The sequence below is a fragment of the Sphaerodactylus townsendi genome, linkage group LG06, assembly GCF_021028975.2.
Source record: "Sphaerodactylus townsendi isolate TG3544 linkage group LG06, MPM_Stown_v2.3, whole genome shotgun sequence".
Taxonomy (NCBI): Eukaryota; Metazoa; Chordata; class Lepidosauria; order Squamata; family Sphaerodactylidae; genus Sphaerodactylus; species Sphaerodactylus townsendi.
Genome location: NC_059430.1, coordinates 108,645,633 through 108,672,923, shown reverse-complemented (window position 1 = coordinate 108,672,923; position 27,291 = coordinate 108,645,633). Strand labels below are relative to the sequence as shown.

The window sequence follows — 27,291 nt, the reverse complement described above, 5'->3', positions numbered from 1 at the left end:
ACGCTGAATGTTTTGTATGGGGGAGATCTAAGAATATCTTAGTTTTGTTGTTGGTTCCAGTTTGCTTTATTTCCTCTGCTAGTGCAGTGGGTGGCAAAGTATCCGGTAAAAAATGATGAGTTCCTTAGTATTTGCTATGAAACTTATAATTGAGACTAGGACTGTTTAATACACTTGATAGAACTACTCCTTCATATTTGGTCATGGACTTGCATGGCCCTTCAGGACAGCTATGCACATGGTTAGGTCTAGTACATTTTTATCCTGCCCTTGCTCCAACTTACATGATACCCTTCCCCATTCCATCTTCACTTTAAAGCCTCATGATTATGGGGCTTCTGCTTGCCGGTATCATCTTTAGCAACAGGCTATTTGCAGCCTCTCAGACTTCGCACCTTCCGGAAAAAGGTTTCCTTCCTGCGTTCACTTCCATCTTCCTGGTAATGAGATACTGAGACACAAATAACTGCTTTGTTCACCTGGGAACTTGCGCTGTGTGTAGAGAGAGAAGCTTGACTTGGTGCCAAAGGAGTCAAGTGTAGTTCTTCCCATGAATCAAGGTTGAGGCTTCACTTGCTGTTCTGGAATGCAGTCAGCGTAAATCCCCTTTGCCCGCTATGAATCTTACTGGACTGACCAAAATTTGGTGCAAGGCGTTCAGGAAAAAGTGAGCTAGATTGGATCCCTCAGATCTGTCAGTGAAGGCACTTTTCTTGATGAAAATGAGTCTTACCTTTGTGCATGATGTTTCTTCTATTTGAAGCACCAATGCCAGCAGAATAAATCTGTAGCGTACAAGTCATTGGCTGTGAAACACTAAAGTGGTAATAAAGAATGTTACTGGGTTTTGTGAATGCTGGACTTAATTTGGAAGCTTGAGTTTCTTTCTATGGGATTTTTTTTTGGTGCTTAGCATAAAATAGTGCTAGTCTCTCATAGCCTTAAAAAAGCCCAAATTCAGGTAGTAAAATTTATGCACATGTTTGCAAATAAATTGCATTGGAGAGAAATGAAGCAACTGGGAAAGAGAATGGGCTGGATGAAAACACTCAATCCACACAAACTCTTTAAAAGGGCAATTTTGTGTCTCTCTAGATCAGGGGTCTGCAACCTGTGGCTCTCCAGATGTTCATGGACTACAATTCCCTTCAGACCCTGCCAGCAGGGGCTGATGGGAATTGTAGTCCATGAACATCTGGAGAGCCACAGGTTGCAGACCCCTGCTCTAGATAAAGGTAGTTCCCTGTGCAAGTACTGGATCATTAGTGACCCATGGGGTCATATCACGGATGTTTACTAGGCAGACTTTGTTTATGGGATAGCTTGCCATTGCATCCCCCAGTTGTCTACATTTTACACCAGCAAACCGTGGAAGGATGGAAGGCTGAGTCAACTTTGAGCCAGCTACCTGAAACTGACTTCTGTCGAGATCAGAACTGAAAATCAGCTGTATTTCACTGAATAGAGTGACATTCCTTCAGTACACCTGTCTGATATGCCACTTTAGTCATGTGTGGATAACTGTGGGAAGGCTACAAGGAAAGGCGTGTATATAGTCAAACCTGTTTCCCATCCACTGTTCCCCACTCAACAAAAGCTGCAAGAAGTAAATGGAAGCTTTCAATGTCTAAAATAATGTGCTGGGCTCCAGGTGAATAGCTGTGGGGAGGAAATTCCAGAGGTGAAGTGACACCATAGAAAAAGCCCTGTCCTGTCCCATCAATTGCACATCCTCCTTCAGAAGGTGGAGGCACACAGAGGAAGCCTACTCAAGAGATCTTGACTAGTGAGCCAGTTGATATGGGAATTAGCATTCCCTTAAGCATCCTGACTGCAGACTGTTCAGGGCTTCAAAGGTTTGAAATGTGTTTTGAAGCAAGTAGCTGAAACAAGCCCCACCTGCTCCCACCTGCTCCTCTGTCAATATGTTACAATGGTCACCAAGTTCTAAAGGAGGCATCTCTAGAATCAAGGTGGTAACTGCTGCTTTGAAACTGTTTGTCTTACTATTTCAGAATTTAGCAATGGCATCTGTACTTGATTGTTAATTTTATGAAATGGAATACATTGCACAGAAAAGTCAACCTGGGCATTTTCCACTTTAGAATGTTGCTTGCTCTCTCTGTACATGGAAGTTCTGTTGAGCGATCTTAGCCAATTGCCATTGGAATGACTGCTGAACAATATAGCTACATTGTAAGGTCATCTTCAGGATATACATTTGGGGTTGGGGTATCACAACACCATGTAGCCATAAGTAGTCCTGCTCAAGCCTAAATGAATTATTTGCAAATTCAGCCATAGATTTTTGCTAGCATTGTTCAAAATAGAACAACCTTTGTTAGAATTTTCTTTGCTTACCACTCTTTATATGCCATTAAAGGTTTTGTATTTGTATTTGAATTTGAATTTTCTTTGCAAGAGTTCATGCGTCCTATTACTACGTATCTGATTTCACTTGCTGGCTGTGTGCTGTCATCATTGTTGTGGCTTGTCTGTGGTGAAATCACCATTTCCTTTTGCTGAAATTTCCAAAATAGGCCCAGACGGTTACTACTTGGGCCTCTCACTTTTGTGATGTCCATGCTCAAGGGAGGGTAATTGATGGGCCGTAGGAGAACAAACTCCCTCAAAGCTGTGGAGATGATGAGGCTTCTCTTCCGCACCAAGGCAAGTTTAACAGTTTGGTTAGCTTGGCTTGACTTTGGCAAGATTTGTAACATGGTTGCCCCTCTGGCATTCACTAGAGGGGGGTGTCAGGTAAGGACCTCTTGGTTGATGGGATAGGGGGCATTCTGGAATTGGGACTGCTTCCAAACTATCCAGTGGCTGAGATGGGGCCACATAACTTCCCAGAGTTATGAGGAGAGGTGAACTATGTGCCAGTGTTTCTAATCTGAGGGTCTGCTTCGTGTTTATCAGTCTAGTCATGAGAGCAGAAATACAGTCATCATGTTTGTGGGGACTGGGAATAACAGTAGTATTGAGGCAGCTAAGAGCACTGCTGCAGCCAGAGGGCAGAGGAGCTGATGCATCTGTGTGGAGAGGGCTCCTGTTGAAAGTTCTTTTGGCCCAAGCAAGGGGCAGCCAAGTTGCCCAGCTTCTTTTGACAGCTGTCTGGATGTATATGCCCTTTATGTTGTGCTATACTGATATCGGGGGCTGGGGGGGGGGGGGGGTGGCTATCTGAATGAAGCCTAAAAACCAAAAAACGTTTTGGCTTTTTTCAGCTTTTCCATGGCTCATTCCGCACATGCAGAATAATGCACTTTCAAACTGCTTTCAGTGCTCTTTGAAGCTGTGCAGAATAGCAAAATAGCAAAATCCACTTGCAAACAGTTTTGAAAATGCATTATTTTGCATGTGCAGAAGGGGCCCATGGCACATGGAAGGGCATGGAGAATTTTTTTTAATTCTAAAAAAAAAAATCACGCCCATTTGCAAGGATGGCGATGATTGGGCTTTAAATTTTAACTCCCCCACCCCCCAAAACCTTCCCTTGGCTGGTGTTCTTCTGGGCTGGCAAAGGCCCCCCCCCCCCCTTACTGGATTGCTCTGTTGTTTTTTTCCTGCCTTGGAGCTAGTTTTTCAGGGCAGCAGGAGGGTGACCGCTCCTTGGTGACCTCTTTTTCCTGCTCACTTCCTGTGCATGCTGGCAAAGGCTACAATCAAGATTTGCTTGAGAAATATTTAGAGCGGTGAGGCTTTGTGGGTTTTCCTGTGTGCGCTGGCAGCTTGAGAAAGACTTTAAAGGGCAAGGAGGTAGAAGTGAGTCTCTTGGATGATAAGCAGTTACTCCACCCACCTCGAGCTAGGCCATGATGTTGAAGGACACTTGAAAGACTAAGAAGGGTTTATTCCAGCGTAAGCATTTGTGAACAAGAACCTGCTTGTCCAGTGCATGTAGTGGAACAGAAGGCCATGAAATTTCGGGAGCAGAGAGCTGATGAAGTGGGCTCCAGTCCACAAAGGTTTATGCTGGAATAACAATTGTGTCAGTTGTTAAAGTGCCAGTCTCCTGTTTAAAGTGTGCATGTGTCTGGTCTTCCTACGAGAAGGTGCATCGGTGTAAACTTCATTTCCTCCAATAAAAAGTTGCCCCCTCTTCAGTAGTTCCCCTAACTTGGCATTTCCAGTCACTCTAAGAATCACTTCTTACTCTGCTGCCCACAACATGCCAAACCCGCCGCCCCCCCCCCCCCACCTTTCCTTTGCAGTTCAAGCAGAACTGAAAAGAAGGCAGTTTCTCCATTTCAAATACAAATGAACTTCCTGTTTCCAAAACCACTTGAGAGATAAAGGGGGGGAGGTGTTGGGACGTGTAAGTAATATGAGCAGACAGTTCCAGTTTGAACCTTCTTTGAGAATAGGTTTTCTGCCTCTGAGAAATGCTGTCAATCTCTAACAATTACCAATGTGCCAATGCATTTTCCTGGGGCCGTTACCTTCTGCTCTCCAACTTAGTCCTTTCTGCAGTAATATTGGTTGGTTTGGCTGGTGTCAAGGATCTAGGCTCCCTGCCTGGCTCCTGTGTGAGTTCTTTTTTTTTTTAAACCGACACACGTACCGCTTAAAAAAATTAATTGAAGGTTTATTTTTTAAAAAGAAAGAGGAAAAAAGCAATGAAGGGCCATAAAAAGCAATAAAACAGTAGCATAAGGTGCAACCTATTAATAAAAATAACACAATATACCAATGATTGTCCAGTTCTTATCATCCAGGTAGCGTATTAGCATAGCCTTAGTTCCACAGAGCAAGCAGAGTTCTTGAAAGATCCATTAAAGTGAAGTCAAGCAAAAAGTTCAGTGTTTCAGAAAAGGATCAGAATCACGATCAGAATGAATAATGAATGGTTAACATCAGCTACAATTATAAAGAGATGGCTCCCGCATCTAGTGATTACTCAAAAGCCAATCATGGTCCAAATCAACCGGACTGCACCAGAACTCAATTATCTCTTTGTTCTCAAACCAAGAGATGACTCCATCAGTTAGGAATCATAGCTAATTAGGAGAATTTATTGTTGTCAAGGTCATACCAGCCCAAAAGCTGTGAAGGCCATTCCCTTTTTACAAATACCAGCTGCAAGTGCTAAGCATAGACAGCTGTAAAGAAGAAGAAGAAGAGTTTGGATTTATATCCCCCCTTTCTCTCCTATAGGAGGCTCAAAGGGGCTTGCAATCTCCTTGCCCTTCCCCCCTCACAACAAACACCCTGTGAGGTAGGTGGGGCTGAGAGCTCCGAGAAGCTGTGGCTAGCCCAGGGGTAGGGAACCTGCGGCTCTCCAGATGTTCAGGAACTACAATTCCCATCAGCCTCTGTCAGCATGGCCAATTGGCCATGCTGACAGAGGCTGATGGGAATTGTAGTTCCTGAACATCTGGAGAGCCGCAGGTTCCCTACCCCTGGGCTAGCCCAAGGTCATCCAGCTGGCATGTGTGGGAGTGCACAGGCTAATCTGAATTTCCTAGATAAGTCTCCACAACTCAAGTGGCAGAGCTGGGAATGAAACCCAGTTCCTCCAGATAGGAGTGCACCTGCTCTTAGCCACTATGCCACTGCTGCAGAGGCTAAATTAACCTCTGAGGTATCATAGAGGCCCACGTTAAAAAATGGCTTCAAGTTTTAAAGCAAAATAGACACGACTTCTTGACAGGTGGCAAAATCAGAAATCTCCTCCCATTGGCTGGACAGTGTGCAGGTTGCTGCCCCTAGTCTTGGCTGCATGATTCTATGCTTTACCAATAGCAGGATTTTGTGGCAGGATTCTGATGGGTTTTAGGAAACTCTGCACCTGAATTTCCAACTCGGTGCTGGAAGTGATATATATACCAGTTAGTGTTGGCCCACAAGTGCTCTTGGGCAACTAGCAATGTTCTTCCCAGACTGATCTTCACTGTCAAATATTTCCATTTGGTTGGTTGCAAGCAGGGGAGAAAACATTGGTGCATATCATTATTTTAATTCCCCTCCATCTGTTTAATGGGCTTGGTTTCTTTTTTTAAAATTTTGTTTGTAACATGAAATTAAAATCAAACATAATAATTATTGTGAAGCTTGCGTACGTCTATATCATTCGATCTTCACAGCATCCTAACTTCCAGTGATAGTTTTTAAGGCTTAAGGAATCATTATACAGTCTCAGTAGTTTATTCGTATATAGTCCTTATACATAGTCCTCTAATCGTACAAGTCGTTAATTTATATAACTCTGCAAAGGCTTTTCAAAAGATGTGCTCCAGAGGCTTAAGATAGGTTTGGTCTGGAGGCAAAGCTGACTTTGTAGGAAGCCGGCCAGTAATGGCTTATCTGTCTTTTTTGCTTGGAGGAGAAGTTGCCAGAATCAATGGCTGTCTCTGTGGCACAAGAGAACACTGGACGTAAATCACTCATAATTTAGCTTTTCTTGCCAGTTCTCTCTGAATGGAGGGAGGGAGTAGACCAGCCATTGTATATAGCAGCTTAAATTCATATGAGTTTCTGAGTTTTCATTGTCGTCCTCTGTATGTCTGGGCCAGTGTTCTGCTGGCATGGTGCTCTATCTCAGACCTGGTTTAATGCCATGGTACTCGCTATGCAGCTCAGAGCCACAATTGCAATAAACCAAAACAGCCACATGACTATGGCATGCCGTGTGCACCACCACACCAAACATACACATAATAATATAACTATTAATATAATATACATAATTATAGCTGTGATCAAAGCAGCACACAGGGGGGGAGGGCTGTTGGAGAGGATTGGCTCTTTACTTCCATCCCTGGCATGAGGTCTACACTTCAGGGGAACTGTCAGCTTGCCCCTCCTTCAGTCCTTCTGGCAGTGGCTGTTTCCAGGTCTGAACCATCTGGCAGCCACAAGCCCTACTGGACGATGGCTTGGCCCAGTTTCCTGGAACATGGGACAGTGGGGAATGGAACTTAAGCCACTGATGGCATGTCAAAGAGCTACTGAATATCACCAACTTAGTGGAGTGGAGACATGGAAATATTTTAAATAAGTAAATGCATTTGAGGCACGACCGGGTCTCTGAAACGAAATGGAAATGAGATAGCAGTGGAGGCAAGGGGACTAGTGGATAAAGAATTAGGGAAAGACCTGGATTCTAATCCCTACTCTGTCATGGAAGCTTGCTGGGTAATTTTGGGCCAGCCACAATCTCCATCTAACCTATCTCATTGGGTTGTTTGGATAAAATGGAGTGAGAAAAGCAGAGTTTGACTAAACAAAGGGAATAGGAAAGTTGCAGTGACGATATCGTGTGCCCTTAGCAAAAAACAAAACATTAGGAGTAGGTGTTAAAAAGATAGACTACAGTGCCGTATCTAGCTAGATATAATTCCTTGATTTTTTGAAACCTGCAGCCAGATGAAACTAAGCACATTTAAATTATCTCTTGTATTATAATCCTTTCTGTTTTCAGGGCTTAGGCTTCCAAGAAGTATTTGGCAAGGAAAGGAATAGCATCATCAATATATTTCTCATGACCCCTTCATCTGTTGGTACTTATATGCAGAGAATGGAGCCATGAACAGATCTTTCTGAGAAGGAGCCCCAGATCTGCAGAAAATTCTGAAATCTAAAATAAAACAAAAGAATCGAGAGGGAGGGGTAACAATCCCAAAAAATATAAGCAGTGGCTGTACCTTTAAAGATGAATATTATCTATTTAGTTAATTCATATACTGCTTTCCTCCCCAAAGGGCCCCCCGAGGAGGCTTCCATCATTCTTGTCTCCTCCATTTTATCTTCACAACAACCTTGGGAGGTAGGTTAGGCTGATAATGTGTGACTGGTCCAATCACTCGGCACTTGCAGTAGCTGCTAAATGATTTGGTACCTCTTCAGTCTTCTTGGCCCAGGGGCAACTTCCAGCACAGCTTGTACAACTGGGTCGGTTCCAGAAGTGGGCATGGCGAAATTAATCTAAGCAAGACAAGTTTGCTACTGCATGAACTTTGCAATTTAGTCAGACTTTTCATGATCTACCTCACAGAGTTGTTGTGAGGATAAGACGGCAGACAGAAGGAAATGATGCAGGCCCCTTTGAGTCCCCACTGGGGAGAAAAGGGGGGTAGAAATGAAAGTCAAAGCTGAAAATGAAGAGGGGGCAAATAAAAAAGAGGTCATTTGGTGAGTGGGAAAGAGAGCAGGAGGCAGCTCAAAGGGGCAAGGACATGGGGGACGGGGGGCTTCCAGGAGGGAGAAAAAGATGAAATAATGTGGGGAAGGCGTTACCAGGGAAACTGAAGTGATCTCTGTAAGTACTGATGTATTTATTGGATGATTAGGCTGTTCCCTCCCACCTTTTGGATTAATAGGCTGCTCTACCCCCACCCTACCCTTTGGATTATTAGACTTCTCTACTCCCCTCCCGCCCCACCCTTTGGATTATTAGGCTGCTCCCCCCCCCCCCCCGGGGCTCGGAGCAGTTTACATAATTATTCCTCAATACAATAATTTAAAATATTGCACAATAAAATACAACCACAGTGTTCAATCATGGCACCCTAAATAATGTAAAATATAAAATCCAGTAAAGATGGGAGGAAAGAGAGAAGGAAAAAAGGGGGAGAGGGAGAAATGGATAAATGCCGTCGCTGTCCTCGATCATAGGCCTGACGGAACACAGGTCAGAATGCCCTTTCCAGACAGATCTCTTTCTGCTATATTGTGATTAGAACATCTTGCAGGGGGAGGATAATTCTAACCTAAGGGATTCTTTGCCAAACATCAGATGCTGAAGACCCCTAGAATTTGCATTATGCTCTGCAGCAGCACTGTGGGGGAGGGCTGCAAATGTTTATTCCCCCTCCTTTCCACCAAGGAGTTTGCTCTGTGTAACTCTGTGAGGGAGGCTAAGGTAAGACACAGTGGCCAGTCATCCACATGGAGCTAATGGGGCTGTGAACCCAGTTTAAGCAAATGCCACACATCCTGATTCTCCACCCTTGCCGTAACAAGCAGCAGTGATCTTTTCTTTCAACCCCACCCATGATATTCACGTTAGTGTCCTTCCTCAAGGAGCTCAGGGGGCCATGCGTGGTTTTCCCTTGCTCCGTGTTATCCTCACAAAACGAGGAAAGAGGTTGTCTGAGATTCTTTGGACCAGTAATTCGCTATCAGCGAGCATCACAGTTGTGCACATTTAAACTCAGATCTCCCGAGACCTAATTTGTTCTGTCCCGTTTGTACTCACGTGTGGCTATTCATGCATCTAATAAAGGGGCTTTGGCTAATGAAAGTTGTGTGATGAATTTTGATAGTGGTCTCACTGGACCTAAACACTGTGTTTGCTTTGGATAGGTGCTGGAAGAAAATGCTTAGGCATCACAGGTAAATTGCTCTGACGATTTTTTTTGTTTTGTTTTTGCAGGCAAAACAGGATCCCACTTGGATCGAGAGAGATGTGAGCTCTTCAGATAAGGTAAGAATCTCAACATTACAGGACACTTATGTGGGAACAATTCTCTGTTGGTTCACCTGTCCCCCATCTGCCCCTAATCATGACAGCAGCGTCTCATTCTTGTGTTATGTCCTTCTATCCTTCTGTTGCGAACACCTTTTGAATCCAGGCATAGAATTGGGGGAAAGTATATTAGGACAGAAGGTTGGAAGAAGGTGTTGGATGTTTAGCAGCCTGGTTGTGCAGCCTGGTTATGCAGCCTGGTTATGCAGCCTGGTTGCTTTATGGATGTGCAGGCCAGTACGTTCTGAGCTGGCATAGTTCTTCCAACAGTGGATGAGATTGATCATCTTCTAAAAGTAAACATGAGGTGATGCTCACTGGCATTTCAAGAGTCACTTTGTCAAAAAATAAAGTGAGCCAGAGTGTGATCTGCCACCAGTCGTTGAAGGTCCCTGATTGGCTTTCGAAATCCCTTTTGAGTACCAGCTGTGAAGGCTTTCAGTGTTCCAGAATACCCTACTTACTAAGCACGTTGAAGTACTGGTTGTGGTTTTCTGTGGTTGGTATTTTTGTTTTGCTGTGTTGGTTGTTTCTTTGTGCAGTTCTGGGCTCCACAGTTCAAGGAGGAAATTAGCAGGTTGTTGCTCTTGATATCTCTTTTAAGATGATAAAAAGGCACAGAACAGGAAGACCTCAACCTTTGCTTTAATGAGAGTTGATTCTAAGTGGTGGCTGTGTGTTTAAATCCCGAGATACCCTTCTAGCCAGATTGCCAAGTTTTGTTCTGTCTTAGAAAAAGAATGTGGGCTTGCAAGAGCACCTGAAATGAAGCTACCAGTTAAGCAGCACAGAGGAAAAATAGGACAAAAGAAGACTTTTTGAACCAGAACAGAGCCTAGAGCAGATCTTTTCCTGGGTCTTCTAATCTAGGGAATGCATGAGCTACTGTCCAGCAGCTGGTGAACTTCTGATGGCTCATGAGCTACTTGTTGGAGATCCTTCTTGCAGAATGATTACAAAAGCAGAATCATATTAGTCTGTCACAAAATAAAACCATAGTCCAGTGGCACCTTAAAGACTAACTTTTTAAAAGTATGGACGTTTTTGACTCGCAATTCCCAAGGGAACAGTGCCTCTTGAGGAAAAGCTAAAGAAAGGGGGGATTGCTGATGATTCCTCCCCCAAACTAGAAAGGTTAAGTCAGTGATGGCGAACCTTTTCGAGACCGAGTGCCCAAACTGCAAACCCAAAACCCACTTATTTATCGCAAAGTGCCAACGCGGCAATTTAACCTGAATACTGAGGTTTTAGTATAGAAAAAGCGGTTGGCTCTAAGGTGCGCGTTAGTCGGGAGTAAGCTTGGTGGTAGTCGGTGGCTTTGCTTTGAAGCAACTGTGCAAAGCTTCAAACGGGTGAATCACGACCCTAGGAGGGTTTACTCAGAAGCAAGCCCCATTGTCAGCAACCGAGCTTACTCCCAGGTAAAGGATCACACTTTAGTTCTTTCCATAGATATCAGTAGGGTTTAACAGCGCTTAACAGGGTTCATGAATTCCATTTTCTTGCAATGTTCTCAGTGGCATGAGTGTTATAAGATACCCAATCTCCTGAACAGCTCTGATGTACTCTTTTGTGAAACTGTGGCAAATTTTATACTGTAAATTAGTAATTTTAACTGTATTTCTTAACCTTGTTTTGTTTTAAAATTTTGTCCTGTTTTATATGCCAATAAAGGCTTGTGTGTGTGTGTGTGTGCTTAACAGGGTTACCTACACTGCTTCCCCAAAACTAGGTCTTAGGTTTAGTGCGAATAATCTCCCTGAAATAATTGCACTATTATCACATGACGAACTCTGTGCACGCGTGCCCACAGAGAGGGCTCTGAGTGCCACCTCTGGCACCCGTACCATAGGTTCGCCACCACTGGGTTAAGTGCTGTCTATTTGGGAGATAAGGAAAGTTAAAAATGATGGCTTTATTGTGGTTGGAAGTGGGGTTTGGGTGGGGTGGGGTGGGGTGGGGGGAGACAGTGAATTAAGACTTTGGGAAGGTGATCTTAATAATAGGTTAGGCAGTTCTCTAAACTGTAGGAATTCTAGTGCACGCTGCCAAGCATTCTTACCTGGAAACTTTGGAAAGCTGGGGCAACCTAGCCTCAACACCCTCCAGTCTTAATTCTAAGATTTCAGGATTGAGAATGTACTTTTCGTCTAGTTTGGAAAACACCTGTGTCCATTGGCTGCCTTTCTTCGGCCTACCACCTAAAAGACAGTATAATAGGCACCCAGAGAACTGCAAGGATGAGATGTTTTAAAGTCAAGATGTCACCTCTGAAACAGCCCTGTTTCTTTTTGCCACCTGCCTCAGTTCTGCGGATAGGGGCACAGAACATGGCTGGGGGAGAGGGTCTGGACCCTACAGGAGAAGGTATCTTGCAGGAGGTTCTTTTCATCCATTTTTAACTCTGAGGTACGTTAGACTGAGAGAGAGTGACAGGCCCAAGGAAATTTGGAATGTTTCAGGCCAGGTGGGGACCAGAAACCCAGATTGGATCATGGCATCAAACGGCTCACATCATGATTAGTTGAAACTCACTGAGTTCTGTGACACAGCTCAGGTTTCCTGGTTTTCTGTTTACTGCACCACATCAGCTCTGCTAGGGCCTTTTACAGAAGTGATACAAAATTCAAGTAAACTAGCCCCCTGCCAGAAAACAAGAGGGGAGTGCTCTGAACAGAAAATCATGAAGCTGGGCAAACTAATACGGAGATGACTAAGCCATGTTAAAAGAGAATTGGTGTAAATAGTTTTATAGATGGTATATAATTCCCAAAGTTATTATGAAGATGGGTAAACATAGTGATGGTCTTTGTTGGAGATGTCAAGAAGAGGTTGGGTCTTTCTTTCACATGTGGTGGACGTGTAAAAAAATCAAGAAGTATTAGACGGAAGTACGTATAAAAATGCAAAAAAATACTTTTACAAAAATTTCTTTTTACTGCTAAAACTGTTACATTAGGCATTTTTCCTGAAAATCTTCCAAAGAAGCTTAATTGGCACTTAATAACAGCTGCAAAGTAATAATAGTTCCAGCCTGTTGGAAAACTGAAAGAGATCTTAACACAGAACTTTGGGAAGATAGAGAATATGCTACAATGGGCAAATTAACAAATCTTGTTAAACAGATGGTCAAAACAAGAGTTTGATGAGAAATGGGAATCGTATTTTTTATTTGAGGCTGAATTGATTATAGAAGAAGAATAGTAAAAATATTAATTTGTTGTTGATTCAGACATAAGTAACTGCTTATTAAATACTTACTGCCGTTTTGAAATTAAAGGTTAGAAGGTAACGAATTTTAAAACTATTTTCTTTTCTGTTTTTTGAGCTGTATTGTAGAAAATTAATACAGTATTATAAAAAAGAGAGGAATAAACCACAAGGGTTTTGGTTCTCGACAGAGCAGGAAGCTCTGTTTTTTAACCTGTTTTGCTTTGAAGGCTCAGCTGCCTCCACACTTCCGTTAGCTGAGCCTTCACACCACCTGTATATTTTGTGAAGCAGAAGGTGCTTCAATTGACACAGCACCCCTATCAGGCCATGTTCCCATAGGGGACTTCGCAGGGCTCTGGTGTCTGGCAATGTGCCACTCTGGTGGCGATGGGATGATGGCCATGGTTAAGGAACCCCGGCTTCCTCGCCTGTTTGCCTTTCTGGCACTGTGGCTGCACAGCAAGCGGCGCTCAGAACCTTACAGCCTGCCTTCCCTTTCCTCGAACACTATCAACAGCACCGATCCGGTCAGTACTTCACCTTTACCTTGCCTCTTTTAATGCAGCTGGCAGTGCTTTGAGGGCTTCTGCGAAAGAAATTATCTTTCAGCTACACTGCCAATCTCTAAGAAATGCTCTGTCATGTATTTAGAAAAGGACTGTGGTCCAACAGGACAGCATCTGCTTTGCATGCAGAAGATTCTAGGTTCAGTCCTTGCAATCACCTGCTAAAAGAGAGCCAGACTGGTGTAGTGGTTAAGAACAGTGGACTCTAATCTGAAGAACTTGATTTGTTTCCAGCTCTCCTCTACATGAGTCACAGTTCTTCTGAACTCTCTCTCTGTCTGTTGTGGGAAGAGGAAGGGAAGGAGTTTGCAAGCTGCTTTGAGACTCCTTATGTTTGAGAAAAGTGGGCTATGAAAACCAAGCCTTCTTCTAAATGGATCCATTAGGTAATGTGAAGGACTTTTACTTGAGACCCTTGAGAGCCCTTGCTGGTCAGACTAGACAAGAGAATGCAGTGGAGGAGAGAGGGATATTTTCAGCTGCACTAAGTAGTCTTATTTATGTTGGACTTTTGGTCGAAGTGGATGCCAGCTTTCAAATCCTCGGGCCCTCTGTTCATTCTCCATTTCCAAATGGATTGGACACTTCATGAAAAGTCCAAAGAGATGAGCTGCTAAGGCTGGTAGGGAAGACCCTGCATTCAACCCCTGACCTTTCCAGCAAAAAGGATTTCTGGTAGGAAAGTTTGAGAAGGAGCTCTGCTTGGTGACGTTGGCCAGTGGTCTGACTTAGTGCACAGCTGCTTCCTAGGATACAGCTCTCAAAAGCCATTTTTACTCCCACAAGTGAAATTGTTGGCAAATTTTTGACATGCCTTAGATTGAAGGACTAGAGCCCGAGAAAGACAGCATTGCCGCCTGTGCCTGCCACTCTTGAGATGAGTTGTTCTGAGTTCTTTGTTTAGTCTCCAGTTTTAACAAAGTAATGCCCTTTGAGCCATGCTGGTTCCAAACCTTGGCATCTCCTCAATCTTTCCTTGCAGCAAGGGGGAGGCTGCGAAGAGGCAGATTCCTGTTTTCGGCAGCACTGTTAGCCAAGCTGAGCAGATGGGCCAGCAGGCCTGTGTGTGGTTGGTGTGCCAGCTGCATCAGCGTTGTCGTGCAACAAACAAGGGTGTTTACCATGGCAGTGGTGGGTAATTTTCGGAGGTGTGAACATTCCTAGTAGTTGCCACCAGCCAAAAAACCACTGAAAAGTAGAGAGCAAAACATACTGCTTCTGTTGGGGGGGTGGGGAGGGTTTATGGTGTTGGAGGAGTACATCATCTTCGTAGGGCCCCAAAGGTGAATAAAAGCTTCCTGCTGGCCTGGGTCCTGGGGTTGGGAGGGAGAGCTCGATTTGGCATAAACTGGAGCTTGGCCAGATTCTGAAACTTGAAGGATTGTGTGTGTTGATTATTTGTCTCGGGGCAGAACCACCACAGAATTTAAACATCTTTTTAAAGACAGTGCAGCTTAACAGAGGCAGAGTTTCTCTAGCCAAAGAAATTCCCTGGAAAACTGTTCCATTGTGTGAAAAGGTTGCCGATATGCCCTGTCTCATAAAAAGATGCTAGTAAATTGTATGTTCCTCTGCCACAGAATTCAACATTCCAGACCTTCTTTGTTGTAGAATACTTCAACTGGGTCCTAGTGCCTACCTAACCCTTCTCCTCCATCTGTTTGATAGTCGTTCAATAAACAATAGTGCTCAAGTATCAGTACCATGTTCAGTAATGCAAAAAATAAGGATTTTGACAAAGGCAATGTGTAAAACGAATGCTAATTCTCATATTTGTCCGGGACTCTTTCTAATATGAAAGCATACAATTTTCTCAAATGCTTAAAATCCAGAATACCTGATGCCACTTCAAATCTGCGTGCTTGCTCATAGAATACTTGCTGGGCAAGAATTTAAGTTTGTGGCTCGAGACACTTTCTTTTTTTCTAAACATTCAGCCTAATGGAGAATTCTGGAGGACTCACAAGCATCTTAAGGCAGCATATAGCACAAGGGCCTTGGGCAGGTAGCTTTTGAGCTGGCTGCTGCAGAGCAAATAGTGGATATCCTTGAAGACCCAAGAAAAGACTGCAGAAAGGTTCTAGGCTTCTTTTAATGTTGTATTTCATGGGATTTTTTTCCTGTGATGATGATGATGCTTCTCCTAGTCCTTGTTTTTAGTAGATCCTAACAAAACTTGGCAACATCCTGGAGGAAATACCTAATGGTATTTTTCCATTACTCAGAAGCTGCCTTCCTTGAAAAAAAGATTGGAAACCACTGAGCTAGCATGTCAGGTAGAAAGCTAAACTAGAATTATTCTGCTAGCTTTCTGTGTACATGGATTTCAGGATAGTCTTAAATTCCAGTGTGAAGTATGGCACAACAAATCTGCTGGCTCTACAACCACAGTAGTAAATAGACAACCCTGGAAAAACTGGGCTTTGAGCATGAAAATCTTACAGATTTGGCTGATGTATTAACTTTTTTATTGGCAGTTTTGCTGATTTAAGCTTTGAGATGGGGGTCCGCCTGCTTTAATCACTTTGGAAAAACAGTATTAAAACACCTTTTCAGGAAAGTGGTGCAAGCTAGGTACACCCTCCTTGCTAATTTTTTCTCTTAACACAATTCAGCAGTTAGTCATGGAGATGAACAGAAATCAAGGGGTGTACATGCATGTATGAACTGATGAGCTTTCATAGCACAGGGCAAACCCTTTCCATTCCAGGCTGCGGCTAGTCTGCTTGGTAAAAAAAGATGCTGCTTCTTTTTGACAGCCTTTCCGAGGCCTCTCCTGATTTGGTTCAGTGTGACTTGTCACTTTTTATAGCTTTGTGTGAAATTAAAGTTGGGAGCATCATCAACTGGAGATCCGTTCCCTTCTTCTTTCCTCTTCTTTCCTCTCTTTCCTCTTTCTTCTTTTCTTTTATCTTCTGTTCTCGTTTTTCTTTTTTCTTTTTCTCCTTTGTCTCTTCTCGTCTTTTTTCCTCTTTTCTTCTTTTCCTTTCTCTTTTGTCTTTTCTCATCTCTTTTCTCTTGTCTTTTTTATTTTCATTTTCTTTTCTTTGACTGATTCTGCCAAGCAAATGTTTTCTTCTGGCAGTATTTAACTTGGTATTTCTGTGTTGCCCTGACCCCAGGGCTCTAGTCTCTGAAGAATTCACATGTTACAGAGTACACAGGTAGGCTCTCTTGAGGTCCCTCTCTGTCTAAAGGTCAAATGTAACTCTCAGGTTTTCCCCAGTACATTTACATTTTGACCTTGATGCACATGGAGAAAAGACGTGTCCTGAAACAGTTGGGGGATAACAGATGGTCCATTGGGGGAAAAAGTATTATGGGAACCCTGTGAGTTTTCCCAATGGGCCAGATAGCATCCCCCATCATTTCAGGTCAGGAAAAAGTATGACTTGGAGATGCAGAGGCTTGAGAACTTTGGCTTTTTCATAGCTGTTTTGCATATGATTACTGTATGCATTTCTAGGAAGGTGCAGGCAATCTGATAACCTCCCATCTGTTTGCTCACCTGACTAGCATATATTACAAGCAATGCTCTAATTATGCCTGATAACTTCTGTGAGCTTGGTCATGGTACTGAGATCTCAGGAGTGATTCAAGCCAGCAAGAGTATGAACCTGCTTTCCAAGAACTCAGAACCATACAGTGGACTAAAGAACCAATCCACCCTTCTGTTTATTCTGAAGATCTGCTAACCCTGTGGTTTTCTTAACTTCCAGAATGAAGGCTCCGTCCAAGAAATTACCATCACATACCTCGTGAAGGAGGGATCCGAGAAAGCTGACCCATCACAGTTTGAGCTTCTTAAAGTCCTGGGGCAAGGTTCTTTTGGCAAAGTGAGTTCATGCAGATGAGGTTTATCCACCATTGAGCCAACAAAAGGGATCTGGGAGGATGACTTGTCTAGTATTAACTTTAGAGGAACTAGGATTCCTAATTTTCCCATATCCAAGGAAACATAAAACCCTCTGTACAGTCAGCTATGTTGCATTCATTATTAATTAAGTCGGCCATGTTGCATTCATTTATTAAGTGGCAACTGTCATCTTGAAGAAAAGGTAAATCTTTGCTTGTAATTAAGCAACATAGTTTTCTGTACAGAAGTTGAGGCATCTCAGCATCATGGGGGGGGATGGATCTCAGAGCCTTTGTCATAGGAGGAACGAGCCCTTCCTCTGGCTTGACAGTTCAGATTGTTTGGGAGGGGCTATGGCTAGGCAGAGGATCTGCTTGGCATGCAGAAGGTCCCAAGTTCAATCCTTAGCTCCTCCAGTTAAAAAGGATCAAGGAGTGGTCAGGGGCATAGCTTCCTAAAACGGCGCCCTGGCCTCAACCTGGGTCCTGCACACACCTCAGCTTCACCTGTGCCCTGACCCCCCCATGGGAAATTTGGACTGGGGCGCAGTTGCGAGGGAGGGCGCAGCCCTACAATTGGCCCCCAGGAAGTGGCACCTGGAGCTCCATCCCCCCTGCACTCCCTAGCTATGCCAGTGGTAGTAGTTGACCTGAAGGACTTCTTCTTGAGACCTTGGAGGCAGCTGCCAGTATGAGTAAATGACCTTGATTCGCTCTACAGCAGATTCATGGTTTTCATCTGAGCAGGAGATGGAGCTCTCAGAGGCCTGGTGATGCCATTTCTGAAGGCTGTTGCACAGAGAAGGAGCTAAAATGTATCCTTGTACCTTTTCCTTCTTTGCCAGGATTACTGTGTTGTTCAGCAGCTCAGAGCAATCAAAGAAACCTTCAGACTTGTCCAAGAACATACCTTTTAAACTAGAATGAGCAGTCTGCAATCCCAGTTAGTTCCCACAATAGCCCTTCAGTTATCACGCTGAATGCTGCCATTCACCTATCACGTTGCCTTTTTTTTTTTTTGCTGCTGCTGCCGCCAAAAAAGGCACCCAGCAAAGAGATCTGAACTGGAGATGGTTGAGTGGGCCAAATGAAATTGGAAACTAAAGGGAGTGACGTTGTTCTAGTGCTTCTAGTTCTTGCTCTCAGATCCACCCCATCTAAAACCTCCAAGTCATCTCTAATTGGTGGTAACCAAGTCAGATAGACTCCTGTACCAGTGGCAGCCTTTATGACTGTTCTCCAACCAAGCCAGGACTGTGTTTTGCTACATGACTAAACTCCCATGGTAAGAACTTGTAGATAAGGAGAAGGGAGAACTTTCTGTTGGGGTGCTGTGATGTTGCAGAATTGCCATGACAAATGTAACCTTCAGCAGAGCTCTTTGGCACTCTTTAAATGAAAAGAACTTAAATTGGCCCAGGTAGTTTCATATGGGACTAGCATTCTGTTTGGGCATGAATAACAACTGCATGCCAGCGAGCTGTAGCTCAGGTGGATGCTGTGCTGACATTACCTGTGTATCAAAGCTGCAGGTGTTGTGGCTCAGTTAAAAATGGGTGCTGAGGATGTAGTGCATTGTATAGGTGGGATGAGTTGTTCTTGTTTAACAGTGTGGTAAATAAGTTGGGTCTCTTGGTGATAACTTAAGATGTGAATCTCTGTAGAGAGGAGGATCTCTGCTTGTTGTTATAGTAAAACTTGCTGTTTTATTTCAGCAGCATCACACTTCTCTGCCTCTTTTTGGGTAGGAGTTTCAACCTCCCACATGACATTAATGTTCTTCTGCATTCCTTCTCCCCTCCCTCACATGCAAATTCCTTTGTCCACATGGTGCTTTCCCTGTTAAGCTGCAAGCAGAGAAAATATATACCAACTTCCTTCCTGTTGCCACTAACGCGTAACAGCTCTGGTCTCTACAAGCAGCTGTTCATTGAAGTTTGGCTGCGTTTGGTCCAAATTTTAGCTTGGTTAAAAAACAGTGTGCAGGAACTGGGCTTGTGCCAGACTCGTAAATGATCTCTCCCTCTCTCCTTCTTGCGCAAAACATGACTTGTAAATGACTGTTCAAGACTATCTCTTCTCTCCCATGATATAGGAATTCAGCCACACGGAGTAGCCAGAGATAACAATCCCCCTCCCCCCAGATTCAGTGACACTTCAGAAGCTGTTTACAGCATCATTCTCCCTCCTCCGTTCATCCTGACAACAACCCAGAGAGATAGATCATACTGACAGTAGCCAAGGTCACCTGGTGAGCCTGCATGTCTGAATGGGGATTCAAACCTAGGTCTCTCAGATCCTTGCACAGCACTTTTCCCACTGCATAACGCTGGCTGCTTTCTTTCCTGGTTGAGTTCTGAAAGGCTGGCAGCTGTGTGTGGCAAGGGTTGGAGAGGGCACCCTGTTTCTTGACACTGATAATCTCCATTCAGTGTGCAGAGACTGTTTGTGTCTATTTTAGAAGGATTTTAAGACAACAAAAAACCAAATAAAATAGGCTCAGGCACAGAGGCAAGATTTGCAGCTGAGCCAGTGTTGGCTTGCAATCCCATAACTTCCATTGCAGGGCCGGACTTGCATGGCAGCTGAAGAATGCACCAGAGCCCTGTCTTTATTTCTGTCTGCATAACAGTTCCAGAGGGTTAACATCAGTGGTGGGATTCAGCAGGTTCGCACCACTTCGGCAGAACCGGTTGTCAAAATGGTGCTTGTAAACAACCAGTTGTTAAATTATTTGAACCTCACCACCGGAACCGGTTGTTAAATTATTTGACTCTCACCACTGGTTAACATGTTAGTATGCTGCAGCAAAACCCAACAGGAGTCCATTGTATCTTAAAGATAAACAAGCCCTTATTCTAGCACAGTGATGGCGAACCTTTTTGAGACCGAGTGCCCAAATTGCAACCCAAAACCCACTTATTTATCGCAAAGTGCCAACACGGCAATTTAACCTGAATAACTGAGGTTTTAGGTTAGAAAAAATGGTTGGCTCCAAGGCGCACGTTACTTGGGAGTAAGCTTGGTGAAGCAACCGTGCAAGCTTTGAATGGGTGAATCGCAACCCTAGGAGGATTTACTCAGAAGCACATGCTGGATCAAACTGAGGCCCATCAAGTTTAGCAGTCTATTCATACAGTGGCCAACCAGGTCCCTCCAGAAAGCTCACAAACAAGATGACTGCAGCAGCGTTATCCTCCTATTGTTCCACAACACCTAATGTAATAGGCACGCTCCTCTGATACTGGAGAGAATAGAGTGGATCCTCATTAGCCGACACGTGCAGCATATGGAGAGCATTCATCCTCCATGTGTATGTGGGGGTCTTTTTCCCCACATGAAGCTAAGAGATGCAGGATTTATCAAGGCTGTGGGTGGCTGTGTGGTATACTTTCCAGCCAACCTATTCTGGAGACTTTTTGAAAAGTCTCTTAGTAATTGGAAGTGAGGAATCCAAAACATTCTTTGCGCATTCAGAAAAGTTTTGGGGGGAAAAACCCCATTCTCACCCCAGCTATCTTTTTTGTTTCATTTGCTACATTTGTACCTTGCCCCAAAGCATCTTACATTATACTCCACTCCTGTTTTTCTCTTACAACAGTCCTGTGAGGTGGGTTAGGCTGCAAATGTGACTGCCTGAGAGTTACTTAGCAAGGTTCCACAGCAGGGTGGGGATTCAAACCTGCACCTGGGTATCGTGTCCCTCTTTTGGATTATACTCATGGGGTCCTCGACCCAGCTTCGGATCCTCTGTTTTGGTGAAAAGCAGGCTACTAAAATTCTAATAGTTGCAAAATCTTCAAATGAGCCAGTGTTGGTGTAGGGCAGGGGTAGGGAACCTGCGGCTCTCCAGATGTTCAGGAACTACAATTCCCATCAGCCTCTGTCAGCATGGCCAATTGGCCATGCTGGTAGGGGCTGATGGGAATTGTAGTTCCTGAACATCTGGAGAGCCGCAGGTTCCCTACCCCTGGTGTAGGGGGATAGGATCTGGGACACCAGCTTCAGAATTCCCTCTCTGCCATGGAAACTGACTAGGAGGTGATCGTGGGCCCGTTGCTCTCTCTCAGCCTCATCTACTTCACAAGGGGAGGCTTAATTGGAGAATAGTGTAAGTATTGGGTCCCCATTGGGGCGAAAAGCATAGCATTAACATCTAAATAAATAATATTGAGCAGCAGCTCCAAGAGAAACACAGAAGATAACAGTAGAACATCACACTTGGCATCAGGTGCAGAACAGGCCTTTTCGGTATGCACCAGGAAGTGATTGAGACAGTTTCCTAACCAGTGCTGAAACCAGATTTTGCTTGCGGCAGTGAGTGGGCCGCAAATGGGTTTGGCACAGGTGGGTGTTGATGTGCAAGCATCATGCGGCCATCATATGCTGAGATGGTGGCATCACCAAGCCTGCAAACTCTGGCGAATTCTGAAAGGAGAAGCTCCCTCAGAGAAACCATCTGTCCTTGCAGCTTGGACTTTGCACTGCCCATTCTCCGCTGGCAGACCATCACAAATAGCAATTATGGGGGCTCAGCCAACCTAGCATCTTCTCCCCCAGTCTGAAAAATGATGGTATTGAGCAGGAAAATGGCACAAGGAAGGCCAGATCATGGTGAGCCTTCATTTGCGCATGATGCAGTTTGGTGAAGTTAGTGGGAGGGTTATTTTTTTTAATAGATAGGCACGATCAACTTAAATTTGTGCTTCGAATTCCAGAGGAGGTAGTATGAAGGCGGGTATAGCATGCCCCTGGCCATCTGTCTCCCAGTGGGGGACAGACATTCGCAATCTGTACCAACCAAAGTGCCTTTCAGGACACTCAAAGCGGAAGTGAAATACCTGAACCTCTTCCATGTGTTCTGCTTTGCTGTGCTCAGGATCAGATGGAAGAAGACTGGGCTGCTGGAGCCCATCTGGGCCTTGTTCTTTTAATTTAACTTTAATTGTGGTCATAGACTAGCAATTGTTAACTTTAATTGTGGTTATAGACTAGTCTTGTTTTCATCTTTGGGCCTTAACACATGACTTTTGTAAAAATTCTAGTGTTGGAGGTAACGGCCAAAATTACGCTGTTCTTGAACTGAAGACATCAAGGGACAATGAAATGTTCTCTCTCTCTCTCTCTCGCTCTCTCACTCTCTCACTCTCTCTCTCGCTCTAACACACACAAACTCACACACTCACACACACACTCACACACACTCACACACACTCACACTAAAATTCCTCTTCATGGCCTTCTGTGCAGACCCACATGGATCTGCGCAGGCCAGCCGTGGAAGAGATTGACAGGCATCCAAGAAGAATTTGCTAGAAGCTCTCCCAAGCGTTCTCTCCCCTCCCTTCCAGATAGGAGGGGGGATTTTTCCCACCCAAACATCATCTGACCCAGGGGGCGAAGAGAACCCTCCTCTCAGTTCTCTTTTTGCTGCTGTGTGAGGAGAATGTGTGTGTTGGCTTCTGAGAAAAAAAGTTTTTTTCAGCTGATGAAATGGAGAATGGAGCACTGTTCAAAAAAATGTACAAGTGTGGGGCGAAGATGACAAAGAATGATGCCTACAGGGAGTGTTTACAGTGTCTCAGTGAGGGACATGTTCCCTCATCATGGAAAGCCTGCTCCCTCCTGGGCTTACATGAGGGCTTCATGCCTAAAAGCAGCACTCTCCAAGTAAGTTCTAGCCCCAGATGGTTCCAATTCTAAGACGAAGGCCCAGTTTGTGTCCGCCATTCTGGTGACATCGGCAGGGCCCCCCTCTGCTTCCAAGGCTTGAGCATTGAGCGGATTCCGCATGGGCGATACAGTGTCCCTGGAATGGTTAAAACACCATTCCATTCACGGTTTCCCTGCCCCACCCAATGACCCCTTGGGGTCGGAGGGCAGCATGGGCATGCCTCCCCATCGCTGCCGAGCTCTGTTGGGAGAGAAAGTGAGTGTGGGGAAAGGAGAGCCACCTCCATGGGCTGCAGCTGCTCTGGGGCCGCTGGCACCTCAGCATGCGAACTGCCCTGGGGCTCCACCAGGATCATTTATGCTGCTCCCCGCCCGTGCGGAATCCGCCTTCCTCTTGGAAAAGGCAAGGGCAAGAAATGTTCAAAGCCAGTAGAGAGGGTATCTGAGACTTCTTGGATATGTTAGAGCAGATCACAGTCGCCTTCTTCCTTGGTATCTCTGAGTGGTCAGCAAGTACAGTGCCACTCACAGACCTTGTCACCAGTGTTGGCTGTTGTCTCTGTGCAGAGAAGGGTAATGAGGATGATTGAGGGATTGGAGCACCTTCCTTATGAGGAGAGGGTGCAGCATTTGGGACTCTTTAGTTTGGAGAGGGGACGTCTGAGGGGGGATATGATTGAAGTCTATAAAATTATGCATGAGGTAGAAAATGTTGACAGAGAGAAATTTTTCTCTCTTTCTCACAATACTAGAACCAGGGGGCATTCATTGAAAATGCTGGGGGAAAGAATTAGGGCTAATAAAAGGAAACATTTTTTCACGCAACGTGTGATTGGTGTTTGGAATATGCTGTCACAGGAGGTGGTGATGGCCGCTAACCTGGGTAGCTTTAGAAAGGGCTTGGACAGATTTATGGAGGAGAAGTCGATCTATGGCTACCAATCTTGATCATCCTTGATCTGAGGTTGCAAACTCCTTAGCAGACCAGGTGCTCGGGAGCAGCAGCAGCTGAAGGCCATTGCTTTCACATCCTGCATGTGAGCTCCCAAAGGCACCTGGTGGGTCACTGCGAGTAGCAGAGTGCTGGACTAGATGGACTCTGGTCTGATCCAGCAGTCTTGTTCTTATGTTCTTATGACTGCTGTACTCCGTATAGGTTCTCCAACTTTTTGGAAGAACTCGATACCTCATTAGGCTTATCCCAGTTTTTGAAAGCAGTATCCATGAAAGCCTTTGTCATGGGTAGAGCTGCTGGACTCTTAGAGGAATGGTGTAAAACATCAACAATAGGGTCAGTAGAAGCCTCATCATGAGACTGTACAGAGATTAAGCACATTGGTCATGTGTATCAGTTGTTCAGTAATGGAGTTTGTCCCTGGTGTTAGCCAAGCTCATGAGCAAACTGAGCGTTTGACTTCCTGCGAACTGTCATTCCTCTCCTGCAAAACAGCATATTTGGTAGCGGTGACCTCAGCCAGAAGGGTGAGCAACCTCTCTGCACTGCTGAGTGAGCCTCCCTTTCTGAAATTTCACTACACTAGGGTGGTCCTGCATCCGAGTTTAAGGCACTTACCAAAAGTAGTCTCCCCATTTCATTTGAACCAAGATACTGTGCTACCCACTTATTTCCCTAGCCCCTCTTCGGAGTCTGACCATGCATGACACACTCTTTATCTCTGGGGAGCTTTACTCTTTTATTTAGATGGAACATGCCACTTTCAACAGGATGACAACCTTTTTATTGCGTATTCTGGCTGTCATAAAAGTAGGGGTGTCTCAGTCCAGACGTTATCTCATTGTGTTTGTAGGACCCTTTTAAAGTTATATGAGCTGGCACAGGTTGATTGTACCATTAGCGTTAGAGCACACTCCACACGTACCCAGGCGTCACCTGCTGCATCAAACTTATGGACATCTGCAGGGCAGCAACATGGACTCCCACCTCCACCTTCGTGAAGCTCTACGCTGTTGATGTGAACTCCAGTTGTGATGCAACTGTTGGGAAGGCAGCGCTGCAATTTCTGTTCTGTTGAGCCTATAGTTTTTTACCTGCCTCTTGGCTCCTTTTTCTCTGTCGCATGTTTGCTATCACCCTCCTCTGACTGTTGCTAGCTTGCTGTTCTCCCATGTGGGACAGCACTAAAGACCACAAATAGGAAGAACAACATTGGCCTAACCTGTAACTGTTGTTTGTAGAGGGGTCTTCTGTGCAGGCACACATACCCTCCCACCTGCCCCGCTGAGATCTGTCCTTGGGGGTGAGTTCTATGGTTTTGGCAGTGCTCCAGGGGGAGCCGAGGGGAGCATTCCCTCCACCCCCTGGGTCAGGTGACATTTGGGCGTAAAAAATTCCTCCCTCCTATCCAAGGGGAGGAGGAGAATGCTCGGGAGAGCTTCTAGCAAGTTCTTCTCAGAAGCTGATCAATCTCTTCTTCAGCTGGCCTGCGCCCGTGGGTCTACCCAGAAGACCTCTCTACAAACAACAGTTACAGGTAAGTGCAACGTTGCTCTTCTGCTAAGTGTTTCTGTCTTTCTGGCTGTTCTCTGTGCAGGTTTTCCTGGTAAGAAAAATCACTCCACCAGATAACAGCCACCTCTATGCCATGAAGGTCTTGAAGAAAGCCACGCTGAAAGGTGAGGCCCAGGATGCTACAGGGGGTCCAAATAGATGTAAAGACTTCTGCGGGAGATGCATTTCAATGAATCCTGCACCCAGCATAGATGGCCGCCCTGCTTTTTGGGAAGGGAACAGTGTCCATCAAATCCTCCCCCCTTTGCCCCACACACACAACCGCAGATTCCTGAAATGCAGGCTTGCTGTGATGGCAAAAGCCGCCTTGACTTTATGCTTACTTCCTGTTGGAACCAGAGTCTGTTTCAGTTGTGCTTCTCTGTTGACAGTGCGTGATCGAGCAAGGACAAAAATGGAAAGGGATATCCTAGTGGAAGTCAACCATCCCTTCATAGTGAAACTTCACTATGGTGAGTTGGGGGAGAAGATCATAACCATGCCAAGTCTGCGTGCAAATCGCAAAAGGGTTCTAAGCTATCGTATCTGAATTTGGTTGGTTCCCCCAGAGCCCACTAGTTTGTGGCATCCAGACCCATCTGGCTGAATGTGGTGATGACTGCTTCTATCCTGAAGATACTGGAGAGCTGCCGTCAGGCAGAGCAGACTCTCTGTGAAGCTAGATGGACTAGCAGTCTGATTTACTGGACATGTGTTTCACATGTATCTAACGTACCTGGATTTGCTCCGCCAAGTCCCAGATTCACAGATAAAAGTTGCACTTAGTTGTCCTGTGCAGACATAGTGCTAGTTCCCTGGTAACCACAACTTTAAAAAATGAGCTGGTTGCAAAAAATATGTGCTATTTCACTGAAACGTCTGCTTTTTATTCTCACCCACTCCCCATTCCAGTTAAGCAATTCCCTCATCTAATATCAATCAGGGCTTCCTTGTAGGATCTGGTCCATAGTTCAAACAAGATCTTGTTTATAGTGGTAGGAAGTGCTTGCTAGCACTTGGGTTGTAAGGTAGGGGGAGCTGGCCAAACAACATAATATATGCACTTGCATTATTCCTTTAAAAACTTCAAAGTCATGCAGGCTTGGCTGGCTGCATCCTTCTATCCGGAAAAATGGATGATGAGAATTCCTCTGTGTCTTGCCTTCCAGCATTCCAAACGGAGGGGAAACTCTACCTCATTCTTGACTTCCTCCGAGGGGGAGACCTCTTCATGCGCCTTTCCAAAGAAGTGAGTCATTTTATCATTTACAGAACTATTATGCTACCTTTCTAGAGTAAACTGCTCCACAAAATTGCAGTATTATATCTCACAGTACCCGAGGACGTAGGAAAAGTAGTGTGGTAAATTAACAAAATGGGGGGCAAACATCTTGATAATAAGTGGGCAGGGGCATTATATTCTCCAGATTTTAAAAAAATAGTGTTTGTGTATGTGCAGACAACGCTCTTACCTTTCGTCAAAGGCTTTCATGGCCGGAATCACTGGAATGTTGTGTGGTTTCCGGGCTGTACTGCCATGTTCTAGTAGTATTTTCTCGTGACGTTTCACCTGCATATGTGGCTGGCATGTTCAGAGGATCCTCTGAAGATTCTAGCCACAGATGCAGGCGAAATGTCAGGAGAAAATGCTACCAGAACATGGCCATACAGCCCAGAAACCACACAACATTCCAATGCTCTTACCTTTTGAACTGCCAGCAGCAAAAATTCTCTCTGGGTCTCTGAGGATGCCAAGAGACACGGTGATCCCAATAGTATTGCTCTTTAGGTAACAGGAGGCCAGGAGCTGCTGCAGTTCTGGCAGCTCTGTGGGGACAAAGTAAGTGTTGGGGAGGAGAGACAAAAGAGATGGGATAGAAGGTGACAGAGGTCCCCAAACGAGTGCCTTTGGACACCATGGCACCTACCAGCATCTTTTTTAAAGAAAGTGGATGTGGCTACGTAGGGCACATCTGACTGGCCACTGAAGATCCAATTGGCTA

The 27,291-nt window shown here is 44.8% G+C and overlaps 1 protein-coding gene across 3 annotated transcripts in view; it reads left to right on the top strand.

Moving 5' to 3' along the window:
- RPS6KA1 (ribosomal protein S6 kinase A1) overlaps window positions 1-27,291 on the top strand; it is a 95,115-nt gene that overhangs the window by 40,469 nt on the left and 27,355 nt on the right. For all 3 annotated transcript variants that reach the window (XM_048501428.1, XM_048501430.1, XM_048501429.1), the window contains exons 3-7: window positions 9,380-9,430; window positions 16,971-17,087; window positions 25,332-25,413; window positions 25,681-25,761; window positions 26,458-26,537. In XM_048501428.1, the coding sequence (XP_048357385.1) occupies window positions 9,380-9,430; window positions 16,971-17,087; window positions 25,332-25,413; window positions 25,681-25,761; window positions 26,458-26,537 (411 nt within the window). The remainder of the gene's footprint in view (window positions 1-9,379; window positions 9,431-16,970; window positions 17,088-25,331; window positions 25,414-25,680; window positions 25,762-26,457; window positions 26,538-27,291) is intronic.